The 16,336-nt window shown below is 48.0% G+C and overlaps 1 protein-coding gene across 1 annotated transcript in view; it reads right to left on the minus strand.

Annotated features, from left to right (window-relative positions):
- Positions 1 to 16,336, minus strand: part of WNT7A (Wnt family member 7A) — a 68,155-nt gene that overhangs the window by 32,284 nt on the left and 19,535 nt on the right. The window contains exon 3 of the mRNA XM_016129584.2: positions 12,982 to 13,253. Coding sequence (XP_015985070.1) covers positions 12,982 to 13,253 — 272 coding nt within the window. The remainder of the gene's footprint in view (positions 1 to 12,981; positions 13,254 to 16,336) is intronic.

Raw genomic sequence — 16,336 nt, forward strand, 5'->3', positions numbered from 1 at the left:
CAACTGCAAGGATGGAGCTGCTATTTCCTATACTAGGAAGATAAGCTGGAGTGGGAATGAAGTAGGAAGGGATGAAGGCAGGAGTGCCTTCATGGAAGAAAGGTCAGGAGTGAGGTTTGGGAGAGGAGGGAGATGGGGAAAGGCAGTTGGAGATACTAGGCTTGAGATAGGGTGGGATGTCTGGGCCGGAAACTGGACTTGACGGATACCTTTGCAGGTCCCAGGATGTGCACGTACTTGGGTACCAGTGGCATGGGGCTGGAAAAAGCCAGGGCGGGGCCCTCTCTGGAGGTGGCTGCCTAGACACGACTGAGATCCCCAGATGGACCTCATCTGTCTTGGAAAGGGGAGAACCAATGTGAGATCACAAAAGCTTGGTCCCCTTGTGACCCTATCTGTTCAGTAAAGTGAAATCTCGATGACCTTTTAAACATCTCCTTCTCTTCACATCCTTCTAGCATGCTATGTGGCAAAAAAAAAAAAAAAAGAAGAAGAAGGAAATTTTAGACCTAGAAAGAACTTTAAGAATAGAATATAGGAATTAAAGTCTAATGTGGCTTTAAAATTACTATTACTACTAATAATAACAATATTAATAATAGTAGCTAATTCTTGAGCATGCATCATGCAAGAGAGTATGGCGCTCAGCATTTAATGGGTATTATTTCATTCAATCTGCACAACAGCTCTGAGAAGTACAAATTATCATTGCCTTTTTCCCAAGGAGGAAACTGAGGCTTGGAGACTAAATAAGGTCGTGCAGCAAACAAGTTGCAGAGTCAGGTTTTAACTGTACCTCTTTCCACAACCATGGCATTTCCATCTCCCATGGAACAAAAACTCAGCATCCTTTCACGAGTCAAGAGCTCAGGTGTAGCTAGGCGCTCCCTGACCTGCCTCCCCACTGGGGCTTTCAAAGCCCAGAGGAGTACAACCTTTGCAAAGCCACCCTCCCAGCAAACTGAGTGGCACCTACTCAGAGCCTCAAGTCTCATGCCTGCAAAATGGGCATAATTACACATCTCGCCTGGAGGAGAGTTGTTAGGCTTGGCCATGCAAGTGTTAAAGAAAGGTTTTGCAAATTAAAAAGTGTTTTACAAATGTTGTTGTTAAAATCACTCGTTTCAAAATACTACTGATCCTTCTAGCCTTGCCCCTCAAATATATATGTACTCATAGACACACATATGCATGTATACACATATACATGTACAAACACACTATTGAGGGCTAAAAAGAGGCCACATAGAGCATGAGCTACAGAGACAGGATGGCTGGGAGAGAATCCTGCTTAGATGCTTTCTACCTGGGCAACCTTGGTACACTATTTAACTGTTCCGTGCTTTGGTTTTCCTCATCTGTAAAATGGGAGTAACAACAATAGAGTCTTCCCCATGAGATCATTTGGAGAGCACTTGGAAATAGGCAGGCACATAATGTGCCAGGTCTTGAGAGGAGCACACAGAGAAGCGGAATGCTGGACTCGCACTGTCCACGCTCCACTGGCTCAAGGCTTATCCCCCTCCCACAATGTCCTTGGGAAGCCCTGAGATCAGGTGAGCCCTTATTCTACTGCAGCTGGGACTGCTCAGGGGCCTATGACACTGCTCAATCACTGCCTGGACCTCTACTGCCCATCTGCAGAATGGAGTTAACAAAGACCCCCAAGGTTGTTGGACCAATGAAATGGATTAACTCATGTGGACAGAGTAGTGCTGGGACAGAGAGAGTGATCTCTGCTGTGAGCAGTGACTATTATTTGCATCTCAAATGCACACTACAAGGTGACAATTTAAAGAAGCCCCTTTGTCAGGCAAGATGTCCTTTTGCAGAACATAAGAGCACCTGGATTTTTCTTCAAAGGACCCATAAGTGTTCAGGATTAGTGAAAGTGACAGCAGCCTGCTCCTGCGCACTTTCTCCACATCACCTGGGCCACGCCCCATTCCTCCCTCCCTCTAGCACTATTCTTGTCCCTCCCTTCCCCTGCCTTCCTCACCACCACTTGGCTCTCCCTCCTTTCATCCCGGCAGATTTGATAACACCCATGAGTCCCAGTCCCCCTCCTGAGGACAAAGGCGGCAATTGTCTCCATAGGCGCCTTTTGACTTAGTCTCACCGTGGTGTAACCAAGCCCCCAGCTCCACCTCACTTGGGAGGCCTCCCAGGACCCCCTGCACGGTCCCCTCCCATCTCAGGTTGGTTTCAAATGAGCCCCTGGCTGAAGGGCCAACAGCCACACTGTGAATTCCTTTCAGGAGAAATCAGATGGCCAATACTTGAGACTGGCACCCTTGGGCTGGCCAGGTGGGCCAAGGAGGTGAAACGATTGGCCCCCACCACTGCGGAGACTTCCAGGGTCCCCTTAATAACAGCTACGAGCACTCACGTCTGTGCTCCCTGCGCTCTAAGCCAGCCAGCGCTGTCCAACAGACCTTCCTTTGAACTATCTAATACGGTAGCCACTCAAAACACGGACTGAGGGTCTGAATGTTGAATCTTATTTATTTGTAATTAGTTTATATTTAAATAGCCACATGTGGCCTGTGGTGACTGTATTGGACAGCAAAGGTAAGAGCAACCTACTCCACTAAGAGCACCTATTGTATGCCAGGCTCCAAGCTGAGCTCTGGGAGGGAGACTCTGGGGTGACTCACAGCTGCCTGGAAAGACAAGGAGAATTCTGCCAGGGAAGAGGATGTGGCTCCCCAAGCTTCGCCAGACTGAGCCAGCACAGAAACTCTGGTGAAACAAGAGGTGCCTCAGGTCTCTGCATAGGCAAGGGCACTCCTGGGCATGCCACGGGCTGGGCAATTCCTTATCCAGTTGTACCTTGAACCACCACCCTCTCCCCGATCTTGCCCCCATTACAGCCCAGCTCCCCTTCTTGCTCGGGAAGGGCAACATTCAGACTTCTCCTCTCCACACAGCCAGGTTCCCTCCTGGCCTAGAAGTGTCCTCTCCAAGACAGAGGATGGTAGCCAAAGGACTGTCACAGGGCCACAGTGACCAGAGCGGGAGAGGACTCACAGTGTCTGAGTAATCCGCGATCCCCATACCAAATATTGGGGCCTTTGGGAGCTGAAGGCTATAGTCTTCAAGTTCCCTGGAACAGGGGATCTGAGTATCTTAGGATAATATCCTAGAATCACAGTGTGTCAGAACTGGAGGTGAGGATAAACACATCCAAGTCCAAGAATCCATGGGACTGGTAAAACAGTTCAGTGGTTAAGGACTAAGTCTGGAGCCAGTCTGCTGGGTTCCGATCCCAGGGCAGCACTGATCAGCTGTATGGCCCTTGGTAAGTTTAATTACCTCTCTATTTCTCTGTTTTTCCGTTTGTAAAATGGAGAGAAAACAGAGAATATGAACCTTGTAGGAGGACTGTTGTAGGAATTAAATTAGTATATGCATTTCAAGTGCTAATATTAGAATTATGTCTTTATTCTTCATCAAAAGCATATCTGCTCTCCAGTTTATCTCACTTTTTGGTGGCAAGTTCTTTCTCACCAGAGCTAAAACTTGCATCTTCTCCACAACTCTATTTCTTGAGTCCCAGTCCTGCCTGATCCTTTCCCCCAGGACCCCCAGGCTTTCAGTAACTGAGGATACCCCACTCCAGTTTGAACCTCCTCTGGGCCTGCTCTAGGTGGCCTGTGTCCATTCTGGGTTGGGGTGGGGAAGTGATCTCAGGAGCCCATCCAGAGCAAAGTGGGATACTGAGGACCAGGCTCCATGATGCTGGGCCCACTGCCCTTTCTCTTCTCCATGAGAGGGGTTGCTCCTGCCCTGTCTCTGCCTCCTCCCACCAAGGACACCCTATATGGCCCACTCCCTTCCTTGGTAATATCCACTGCTATCACTGTGGCATCACTGACTAGACCTGGCTGGACCCTGCCCTTGCTGTGTCATCAGAGAAAACCGGAAGCACCTCAGGTCTCATGGGCATCTTCCATCAGGGCCTGGGCCAGTTCCTCTCTGATCCCTCCTCATCAGCTCCTGCTCTGGATCTAGCTTTTTCCTCTAGTCATGCCCAACCTGGCCTACTCATCCCAGTGGTTTGTCCCTGATGGACCTCTCAGATCCCACGTCAGCACTTTGTCCAGCCCAGCACCATCCTCCTTGGCCAGCCACAGGAAGCAGTAAGGAGACTAATCTGAGAGCTGAGCCCTAGGTGTGAATCCTGATCCTCCAATCTCTTAGTACATGTAGCCTTGCCAAGGGCCCGCCACGTCCTGTCAACCTCTCATCTATTAAATGGGCCCAAGTAAGAAAGAGTCTCTGGTTCTAAAACTATTCTGTGGTTCTTGGCACTATTCAAAAGCTGTTTTCCTCCACGGGGCTGTAGGAGCTGAGGAGAGTTGCCAGACTGAGCACATAACTGGAACAACAACAACAAAAAAAGAACCTTATACAAGAGTTAACTCAAAATGTATCATGGAACCTTGAGGACATTGTGTTAAGCAAAATAAGGCAGTCACAAAAGGACAAATATTGTAAGATTCCACTTACACAACATCCCCAGAGTAGTCAGACTCATAGAGTCAGAAAGTAGAACAATGGTTGCCAGGGGCTGGAAGTGGGGAATAGGGACAGTGTTTCATGGGAACAGAGTTTTAGTTTGAAGAAGATGAAAAATATTCTGGAGATGGATGGTGGTGATGTTTGTACAACAGTGTGAATGTACTTAATGCCACTGAACTATTCTTAAAAATGTTAGAATGGTAAGTTTTATGTTGTGCATATTTTACAATTAAAAATAAATAAATTTCAATAAATAAAGTGTTAAAAGATAGAAACTTTGTTGATTTATAGTTAATTAATTAATTAATTTAAAGACAGATCACAAACTTAATTATAAAATGTAAAACTACAGAACTTCTGAAAAAAGCATAGGGGAAAATCTTTGAGAACTTGGGCTGAGGAAAAAGTTTTTAGACAACACCGAAAGCAGTATTCATAAAAGGGAAAGTTGATAAATTGAACCTTATCGAAACGAAAGATTTTTGCTCTGCACAAGATCCTGTGAAGAGGATGAAAAGACAAGCTATAGATCAGGGAAAAAAATATTTGTAAACCATAAGTCTGACAGACTACCATCTAGAACGTAGAAAGATATCTCAAAACTCAACAGTAAGAACATAAACAGTCTAATTAGAAAACGGGCATAAGTCGTTTATAGACATGGCACTGAAGGGGATACACAGATGGCATATATGCACATGAAAAAATGTTCAACATCATGAGCCCTTTGAGAAATGCTACTTAAAACCACAGTGAAATATTGCACACCCTTGTCAGAATGGCAAAAGTAAAACAAAGTGACAACACCGAATGCTGGTGAGGATGCAGAGAAACTGGATCATGCATACATTGCTGGAGGGAATGTAATATGGTACAACCACTATGGAAAATGATTTAGCACTTTCTAACAAAGCTAAGCATACAAATAACTACTGTATGATCCAGCTTTTGTGCTTTTGGACATCTATCCCAGAGAATGAAACCATTTGTTCACACCAAAACCTATATGCAAATGTTCATAGCAGCTTTATTTGTAGTAGCCCAAAACTGGTCACAACCCAGATGTTCTTCGACAGGTGAATGGTTGAACAAACTGTGGTCTATCCATGCACGGACTGCTACTCAGTAATAAAAAGGAATGAACTATTGATATACACAGCAACATGAATGAATATTGAGTGAATTATACTAAGTGAAAAGCCAATCCCAAAAGGTTACATACTGTATAAGTCCATTTATATAACATTCTAGAAATGATAAAATATTTGAAATGGAAAACAGGTTAGTGGCTACCAGGGAATAGGAGGGGGATAAGGGAGAGAGGGAAGTAGATTAAGCTCTAAAAGAGTAGCACAGGGATCCTTGCAGTGGAAATGTTCTGTATCTTGACTATATATACTCATACTAAAAACTATTCATTTTATCTCAAATACAAATTAAACTAGGACTACTGTTTTTTTATTTTTTTAATCTGACAACTGCACTCCTGGGAAATTCCTCAAGGTTAGATCAGACATTTGTCATTTCATTCATTCACTCAACATATATTTCTTGAACACTTACTGTGTACCAGGCAATGTCCTAGGTACAGGGGGATGCAGCTGTGAACTCATGCTTCCCCTACCTCTTATGGTGCTGACATTGTAGTGAGAAAAGACAGGCAATAAACACATGAAGAGCTGTGTAGATAACATAATTTCATATGGTGATAAATGTCACATAGAAAACAAAGCAATGTAGTATATGGAGAGAGATAACATGGACATAGGGAAGTCAGGGAGGGCCTCCCCGAGAATGGGACATCTAAGCAGAAACCTGAAGGAATAGAAGTTTGTTATGCAAAGATTTGAGTGAAGAACATTTCTGACAGAGGAAACTGCATGTGCCAAGGCTCCGAGGCAGAAACGAGCTTGGTGGATTCTAGGAGTACGTGGCTGCAGACAAAGTTGGCCTCCATTAGCCCTAAATACCCTGCCTGTGACTTCCCTCCATACATGTCAGACCTAGAGGTCCCTTCTGAGACCATAGGGTCCCACCATGGAAGAAACCAAAGCCCTAAATGGATGAGATTTACCTAAGGATGCCCCTGGGCCAAGTCCCTCAATTTCTGGCTAGAGATCTTTCCATCTAGGAAGGTGAGAAGGTACATCTGCTCCTGGATCTAGGGCAGGAATGGAGGGCACAGTGGCCTGAGGAGGCGTCCTCACAGCCTGCCCTGGTCAGAGGCTTCAGGCCAGGCAGGCAGGGCTTGGCTCTCCAGGCCCTCCACGTACCACCACCGACCACTCTTACTGGCCAAATATGCAAGTGGCCCTCAGGACAGTGGAGAGAAGCATAGCTGAGCAAGCCTTATCTGGGCCCCACCCCAGTGGCCTGGCTGGGTCCCTGGTGTCCCCTGACTCACAGGCCTGCCTGTAGCCAGGGCAGGGTAGTAATCCAGCTCCCAGGAGCACCCACACCTGACGGGACAGGGCAGGAAGGGACAAGACCGGCACCCTCCCGGAGCATGAAGCTGGGCAGGGACTGGGAGGTGACTTCTCACTCAGGTGGAATTCCATCCCCCTGAGCTCACCTCTGTGGGTGAAAGCAGCACATTCCAGCAGGGGCCAGCCCTGTCCCAGCTGGGCCCCCATCCCCAGGGCTGCCTCTCCTGAGCTCAGCCACCACACACCCAGGAAGGGATTGCCGAGGGCTCCTCCCTCCCTCGAGGCCCCCAGAGCTCCCTGCACACTTTGCTTTTAGTGTACAGCGAGGCCTCTACAGTGGTCCAGGTAATACCATCATGGAGGCTCAGAAAGGCTGGGCTCTTGGCTGAGGTTCCAGAGCGAGGACATAGCAGAAGCTCAAAGTGCAGTCTGGGCTTCTCCGTATCCCACGGGGCCCACTCCTGGCACTCTGCCCGGCTCTCTGACTTCTCAGAGCCCGCTTGCTCCAGTGCCCATTTCCCAGGGCTGTGCCCAGCTCTTTGACTTTCCCCATGTAAATCCTCCCATGGGCAATCCTACCAAACACCAGGGCTTCTGTTACCACCTCTTGCTGGTAGCTGTCAGGAAGTGGTTGCAGCCAAGGCCTCTTTCCAAAATTAAGATCCAGGCACCAGTGGTCCCTGGGCATCCCTACCTGTTGCCTACAGGGTCTCCCACTCCCACACCCAAAGGCACCCTCATCATCTCTCCCCAGATCAGTTTCCCTTGCCTCAGTTCCTGACCCCAGCGAGGGGTAACACCCACCCATCCCTCCCAAATGTAACTGAAGGCAGGTCCTATTTATTCTGCTTCCTTAACAGCTGTTCTTCCTGTCCACCCCAAGGCTTTTGCTGGGTTTGGACACCAGCTGCTGCCCTGTCCCTCTTCACTTAGTTCTACACTCTATCCCATAGAGTGCCAGAAACCTGCCCACAGCACTCCCCAACCAAAGTGTCTCCAAGAACCTTCGTGTAAGCGGAAAGTCCTGTTTCTTGCCTGGCACTCAAGGCCCTGCGTTTGGCCCCAGCCCCATCTGCAGCCTCATCACCCATCCCCCTTCTCTCTCTAGACACATAGAGCTCTGCCCTCTCCCACAAAGCCTAACCATACTGTTTAAAGCCTTCATGCTTTAATACATTCTATTACTTCTGCCTGAACTGCCTTCCTCCTTCCCACCTGCCTTGTCCACCTGGAGGACTTCTGTTCATCCTTCAAAGCTCTGCTAATGGTCCCTTCTTCTCCCCGAAGAGGTCCCCAGACTTCTCTGAGAGAAAATCACTCCTTCTTCTGCACTCCCTCTGAGCCTTCTGTGTGGCATTTCTTCTGCGGTGTGAACCCTGAATCATAATTTTTGCTCCTCTTATTTGACTCTCACTAGACTAGTATCTTGAGAGCAAGAATCATGATTAGCTCATCTCCTCACTGCCCAAAAGGCTAGAAAAAAAATCACTCAAAGACCGAGATTCTACCATCTGAAGATGTCAACCCAATGCTTCTCATGCCTGTTTCCTTTACAACCAAAGATCCTATCATTTCAAACCTTACATGTGAGAATGTGAATTTAATATTCTACAGTCCCAACCTGAACAGTCTATGATTTTAATCCAAAAATTTTATAGTCCTAAAATTTCAATAGGGAAATACTATAATTTCTATCTTGCCTGGTCATTCTTATTTGACCCTGCAGATCACACAATTGCATGAAACGACGAGGACAGGGAAAGCCAGGCGAGCCTGTAGTGCGATGCCCCTACTGCCTCAGCCTTGTGGCCTATATCCACAGGCTAGCACTGGGCTCTGCCCAGCCTTGGACCCAAACTGGAGACCTGTGAGGGCAGGATGCTCCCACAACGTTTATTCTCCCTCGTCTGCCAGATGAAGGAGACCCAGTGGGCTGCCCTGGGTCCCCCCTCATTGGGCCTGTAAACACCTCTGCCCCTCAGGACATAGACCCCCTCCCTGACTTCCCTTGCCTCCTCCTTTTCTCGCATGAGCTGCCAACAAACCCTGGAGCCTTTGGTCAGGTTGAGTCTTGTCTCCTCACAGCAGGAGCAAGGGAGCCAGTGATAAACACATGTGTGATCCTTTCCAAGACGCTCAGCCAGGAGACGCTACGGGCTGGCCCCATTTCTCCTGTTGGTTCCTCACCTCTGCTGTGTGTGTGGCGGGGGGCATGGAAGCCTACTGTGGGGGAGATTCTGGGGTTGGGCCCCATGCCTTCGAATAGCAGAATTCTGAGGCATCTCCAGTGTGTGTCTTCACATGGCCCTGACTGGCTCTTTGACTTTTCTTTTCTTTTTCTTTTTTGTTTGAGGATCCAGAACAAATGAGTGTCATAGTCTCCTCTGACAGATGGGGAAACCGAGGCCTCAAGTAGGGATAGAACTCAGAGCTAATATACGCTAAGCCTTGTTTACCTCGACCTCAGTGGCTACCCTTGCTCCTAACCACTTGGATAAGTGTCTGGGCCCTTGGGGTGCCCCGTGGCAAAGAGTGAGGGTCTGGCTACCCCAGGGCTAGGCTGAGACAACGCCTTCATGTGGTGCTCTGGTTGAGCAGTGTGGCCACTGCCCGGGGTGCCTGAGTGCCAGTCGAGACCACCACTGAGCCTCCATTTGCACCCCAACACCACAAAGGGGCCAGATTGGTGGTCGGTCAGGCTCTTCCTTATGCACATTGGAGAGTCCCAAATTCCACCTCTTGGCTCTGGAAAATACATAGTGCCAGGTTGAAATGCTGTTCCAGGAACCCATCCACAAAAGTCCTCACAAACTAGAGTGGAGATGGGGTGTCTCTTAGGCTGGTTTCCCTGAGCTGAGAGAGCCCGGACTACACTTAGTGCAGAACTCTTTTCCGGTGCCTTCCACAGCCTCACATTGCCTCCCTGGAGTCAGGATCTCTGACTTTCGTCCCTTCCCTGTTCCATAACCATTAGTGGCTCCCCAGCGACCATAAGGTACTCAACCATTCACTCTATACATACACAGTTCAGCTCTGTATGCTGACCTTGGGGGTATAGGTACAAATGAGATCCTTGGGGTCCCTGTCTCCCTGAAGCATATGGTCTGTTGGGGAGTGGGAAAAAGCTCAGGAACAAGGCTACTTCCAAGTAAAGGCTGTGAAGGAATTGAAAGAGAAGCTTGTTTGAGGAGGGGACATCTGAGCTGAAACCTGAACAGCAGCCACAGAAAGATTTGAGAGAAAGCAAGACTCTCACTCTCTGGCCTGGCAGGTGACCTTGCAAGCTCCTTGGCTGCTGTTACCCCATAGGGATTCACAGACCAGCCACTTTGGGCCCCTAAACTTGCCCTAAGTTCTGGGGACTTTGGCCACTACCTCTGGGCCTTTGGCCACTACCTCTCCACACTAGAACCGAGTTGCCTTGACCTATTTTCCCTGTCTAGCCAAACCTCATTCATCTTGTAAGGGTCTATCTCTTCCAGGAAGCCCCTTGAGGTTGGTCTTATGATGTCCGATAGCTTCTAGCATTTGCATTACCCAAGAGTTGCCTCGAACCGCAACAACTGCCCTCATGTCTGCTGGGGCTCTGTGGCTTATAAAACTCTCTCTTACTTGATATTTACTGAACCCTTCCTACTTCAAGCTAGAAATTCTCTTCCTTAGTTCTCACGGTGGTCCAACTGGGTAGCCACAGATGAGGAAACTGAGGTGGAAGAGGTAAGCCAGTTGTTTTCTTTCTGTCTGCCCCCAGGGAGTGAGAGCTTCCAGAGTAGGAGGTGGCCTGTGACCTCTGCTCTAAAGAGTGATCTGACCACAGAAACATAGAGGAATAAATAGCCGAGAAGTCTAGAAGGATGTGCTGGCCCTGGCAGTAGGTCTCAGCCACAAGACTGAATAGGTAGGGCCAGGCAGGGCCTTACAATTTACCGCAGTACATTTCGTGGGGCAGGCCAGGTGAGCAGCTCTGCCAGTGTGACTCACAGCGGCTTGAGCTGACTGGGAGGCTCTGACACACAGGATGTGGCCAGAGGCTGGAGTGGAGGGAAGGAGGAGTAGTATGTGAGGGCTGGAGGAAGGGCCAGCTTGCCTCTCCCATTCACATGCATGTGTGGGGCCTCGCTCCCCTCCAAAGTGTGCAGGCTGCCTTCCAACACACTTACTAGACAGACTCCCTCCTGTGTGACACGTATTTGCACAACTTGTAATCACACCCTTCCCATGCAGGGGACTAGGAACAAGGCCCTGTGGTAAGTGCTCTCCTGCTTTGTCTCCTTCCCTCCTCACCTGAGCCCTGAGGACACCGTGGCCAGCTCTGCTTTCTTCTTGGGAAGGAATGTGACAAAGCTCACAGATAGACCTCTGACCACCACGCTACAGCAGCATATGATGTGCAAAGAAGGACAACTTGAGAGCCAAATGTGCTGGGTTCGAATTCTGGCATTGCTCATTAGCTGTGGGACCCTCAGCACATCATTTAAACCCCTCTGTATCTCAATCTCTTCACCTATAAAATGGAGATGAAGATGCTACTGTTCTTAGAGACGCCTTGCAAATGAAGTGAGCTGACGTGTCCAGAGCTAGAAGACTGCCTGGCCCATGGACGTGCTATAACAGAATGAGATCTGGACCACTTAATATATCCGTCACTCAAATGTGGCAGCTCACAGCCCACACTTAGTAGATTTACGTGTTTGAAACTCTGGTAATTCTCTTTCTTTTTAATTTTTTATATATTTTTTAAGAGTTACTGGTGACTATCAGTTTTAAATGCCAACACTTAAAAATGAAGTGATTGTACATAAAAATCTGAGTCTAAAATCAGAAGGTCTGGCCACTGGGGGCTGGCATTTCTGCACAGCCACAATAAGCTGGAGCTGAGTTGGGGGTCCTATGGATGGCGTCTGCATTCCTTGGTTCACCATAACCCTATGCATAGTCGCCTAGGTCCTTGTCACTCTTGTTCCTGCCCAGCCTCCCTGGGAACCTGCATTTGTGGCCCCCGGTGGTGTCAGCACAAGTCCTGTCACTGCAGTGGTCTGTCCTCCACCCAGAAAGCACTGAGCCCTCCCTTCCCATCTGCCCCGGCTCACAGACAACTCTCCACAGAGCTCCAACCTGAGATGAGAATTTTTTCTTTTTCAGCACCTCTTGGACCTGAAGGCTCCAGGGTGGGTTCTGAGCCCCTCGGCCTTCGCAGGTATTTAAGAAGCCACTTGCAACCTCAGGCCACAGCCTAAAGCACTGCCTGAGCCAGGTGGCACTGACTTGGGTACCCTGAGATGTCTGGTCAAGCTGTTTCTCCCCACATACTCCCTGAGATAAAGAGCTCACTCCTTTATTGTTAACTCACTCTGAATCTCATGGCTACGACTTATCCCTACCCTGGCAGGAGCTGCCTCTCTGTCATACCCCCACCCCACCGCATGTGCCCTCACTCTGTACTTTGGGCTGGTTCTCTTGCATTGGGACAACCAGCTTCTCATGAGATTGGGTGTCCAGCCCCCTTTAAATCCCAGCCATCTCCACTGAAACATCCTGAAACATCCCAACTCTCTTCTAAGCTGAGTCCAGAATCCAGGATGACTTAAGGAGGCAATAAAGAGAAAATGGTCACCTCCTTTATTTCTAACTCTAGATTTTGGTTGAGGTGACCAATGACATGTTAGAGACCCTGGTTCATAGGGATGACTCCTACTGAACTCACCTCGACCCCTCCCTTCAATCAGAGTTTTGTACAGTTGATTTTGTAGACCCAAAGATAAAAGTTCACATGCATCCCTCTTTCCACTTTGCTGAGTTATACGCAATATGTTTTAACAGAGATTCAGTTATTTGATCTCTCTAGTAACAGATAAGCTCCTTGCCATACACAGATCCCAACCAACAGTGAATGGACAATGGAGTCAAGTGGAATGAGACTAAGGGCAGAGCCCTGTGGCTCATCACCAGAGACCCAACACCAGCCATTATGAATAAGTTGTTTTGAAGCATTTCTGCAAGAGCCTCCCGGCTCCCTTTCCTGGCTGCCTACCTTTCGGCCTGCCTCGTTATTGTGTAAGTTCATGAGAGTCCGGGCATTCTGCTTGATCTCCCGGGCATCCACAAAGACCTTGGCGAAGCCGATGCCGTAGCGGATGTCGGCAGAGCAGCCACCCCACTTCCAGCCCTCGTCCCGGTGGTACTGGCCTTGCTTCTCCTTGTCGCAGCCACAGTCACTCAGGTTGCCCTGGGTACAGGCAGCTGTGATGGCATGGGCCACACCGGCAGCAATGATGGCATACGTGAAGGCAGCCTCTCGGCTCCCTGCAAGGAGAAGAGTGGAAAGACTGGGGTCAGGTCCAGGGCATCCTGGGAGAATGCCAGGCCTGGATAAGAAGGAAAGCTGAGCTCATGGTAACAGCTCCAAGCCATTTCTTTACATCCAAGAAAGCTATGTCTTAGGGTGATGACAGTGCCTGAGCATCCCTGTCAGGCACATACTCATTCAACCTCCAATCACTACATGCCCTTAAGAATCTGAGCAGGAGAGGAGAAAGACATGTGAGCTGGTTGGGTTGCCCAGGCTCTGGCAGGCCAGAAGAGGGAACCCCTCTATTGATTGCACTCACTCCCACCAACACTCAACAGAACAGTGTAAACTGTACACATGTGCAATGCTCACAACATCTGGCAACAAACAATAAGGCAGCATTTCTTGAACACCTACAGTGTGCACAAGCTCTGTAACCAGAGGCCTGGGCTTAAATCCCAGGAACATCAGTCTCTCGTTCTGTGACTTCTAGCCAACGATGACCCCTCCCTGCGTCTCAGTGTCTCAGCTATACAACAGGAACTTTGCAGTAGTATTTTTCTCATGTTGGTGACAGAGAACAATAAGAGTTTGTCCTATAAGAACTGTTTTAAAAGTGTTCTCATTATCAGAGGAGTTGTAGATATATTTCAAAAAAGAACTAGTGACTTTTTAAAAGCCTGATTACCAACCTAAGGAGCAATTATATGAATTCTACTATGAAAGAAAAGGAAGGTCTCAATGAAAGGTGTATGACTTTTATATTTCTGTGCCATCAAATATAGGTTAAAATATCAATTTTATAATTCTCTGTTTAAATGGGAACTATTGACTTCCTTGGCCCTAAATGAAAAGGCTAATATTTTAGGTTGATTATTTTATCATAAATTAATTCATCCTAAATTTTAAATTTTGATTGATCGTTTCTTTTGATAAATGTTCAAAAAATAAAAACTAGAAGTTAAAAAAAAATATCACTCTCAGTTCTGTGCCTGGCTTCTGGCACCTGCTTGACATAACAACTCTTGTTCTCAATTGGCCCCTATTATTACTGCTGTGTGTCGCCTGCCATTTATAGGTCCATCCCTTCTTCTTCTTTGTGGTCCCCTCACTAGACTGTGAGCATCTCCAGAGGAGTCTGGGACCTAGCCCCCTTCATATCAGCATCCTCAGACCTCTGTCCAACATAAAAGGCAGAGACTAGAGAAGGGGAGAAAAGACTGCTCATAGTCATGGTGGAAAGAGACAGGTACATCAACGAGAAGGTTCAGTGAGGGTCTGGGAAGCTGCTGAGAAGTTGCTTTCCCATAGGCCTTCCCAGCTATTTGGAGATGGCCCTGCCAGATGGTTCTGGGACTTTTAGTGGGGGGTTAAAAGGTCCTGAGTAGCTAGGGTGCAAGAGTGCTGCTGCCCACACTCTTAGCCTTTCTTGGCCTCAGTCTCTATATCTGCAAAATGGGTTCATGAACAATGTCTACTGTATAGGGTGAAGATGAACCAAGGCACTCCATGAGAAGCCACGTGAGCAGTGGGAGCCCTGAGTAGGCATTAAGCAAGCTCATGCTCAGAGCCAGCACGGAGTAGGGTTCAGGGAATGTACCCTGGAGGAAAAGTTCTCTGAGCCCAGAGCAGGTTGATGAAGTAGAGCTGACCAGGCATGATGGGGTGGGGAGAAATGTTTCAGGATGTTGGGGTGGAGATGGCTTAAGCAGTGGGGAAGGTAGTGGATGAGGCAACCTCCAAGTTAGTTTGAACCCCTGGTCTCTCTGACCCCCACACTCAGACACACCCTTTTCCTACCCACCCATTGTCTACCTATGGCCTCCCTCACCTGGGCTGCTAAGACACAAACAACCTGTAGCCCCTTCCTCTCCACCCTAATCACCACTCTCTCACCCTGTAGACACATAAGCCTGTCCACCTGCTAGACTGGAAGACTTCACTGTACCAGGGCCGCTTTGCTCTGACATTCCATGCCAGCCTAACTATGGCACCTGTTAACACAGGGGCTCCAATTCCAGCTTCATTACTTACCAACTGTGTTCCTGACTCTGCAGATATTATCATAGTGGTATTAGAAATATGTGTGTATCATGGGCTTGACAGAGGGCCTGGTGCAGAGCCACATAGACAGGGGAAAGCTACAGAGTGGACATGCATATAGGCTTGACTTCTGGTTTGGCAATTTGGCGGGCTGGGTACTTGACAAAACTTTTGTTATGTGAAATTAAGATATGATGCATAAGATCTACCAGTGCTGGCCTGGGCTCACAGGAAGGCAAGGAAATCCATTGGGGCCATGTGTTGAAGACAGAACTGAACCCCTGCAGGGCAGATAGAAACAGAATGTGGTCATTTCATGTTGCTGGGCTCTGCAAAGGAGAAAGATTTGGAATTAAGATTACAAAGGCAAGAGACTAGGCTTCAAGTCCTACTGAGGCAGGACATTTAAAAAGAGCACTTGATGGATAGACTTCCATGGAGAGAGTAAATTGGGAAAATTACTACCCACTAACAAAACTGGACAACAAGTGAGACTGACTTGGTCAGAACAGAAAGTGGGAAAGTGGGAGAGTGAGAGGTGGGCAACCAGGATCTCCTGGAAACTAGATCCTTATTTCTGTTTCTGCACAGATTTAAGGCTTAAAATTTTCCCCCTGAATGTTCCAAGGTCTCCCAAGCCAAGGGGGAAGAATGATGCCAATTAGTGATTCCCTGAAATCCCTGAAGGAGCAAAGATAAAAGCCCTTGGGCACCAGCTCAAACGGCTACAGAGTGTCAAATGTGCAAAAAAAGTACTAGAGCAGACAGACAATGGGGGTTTAGATCTTCGCGTGCATCAGAGAACAGAATAATCAGATGGAGAGTATAAAGAGAACAGAACGGTGGTGGGGAATCCCTGTTCCACCACTTTCTAGCTATGTGACTTTGGCTAAGTCACTAACCTCTCTGAATTCCAGTTCCTCCACTATAAAATAGGGATTTCAATTATCCACTTTATTTACGGCTAGAAAAAAATTAACAAAAGTAAAGCGTTTAGCACAGAGCCTGGCATAGGAAAAATGGCCCCAAATATTAGATTTACAACTTCTATTGA

The sequence above is a fragment of the Rousettus aegyptiacus genome, unplaced genomic scaffold, assembly GCF_014176215.1.
Source record: "Rousettus aegyptiacus isolate mRouAeg1 unplaced genomic scaffold, mRouAeg1.p scaffold_m13_p_4, whole genome shotgun sequence".
In the NCBI taxonomy this organism is placed as follows: Eukaryota; Metazoa; Chordata; class Mammalia; order Chiroptera; family Pteropodidae; genus Rousettus; species Rousettus aegyptiacus.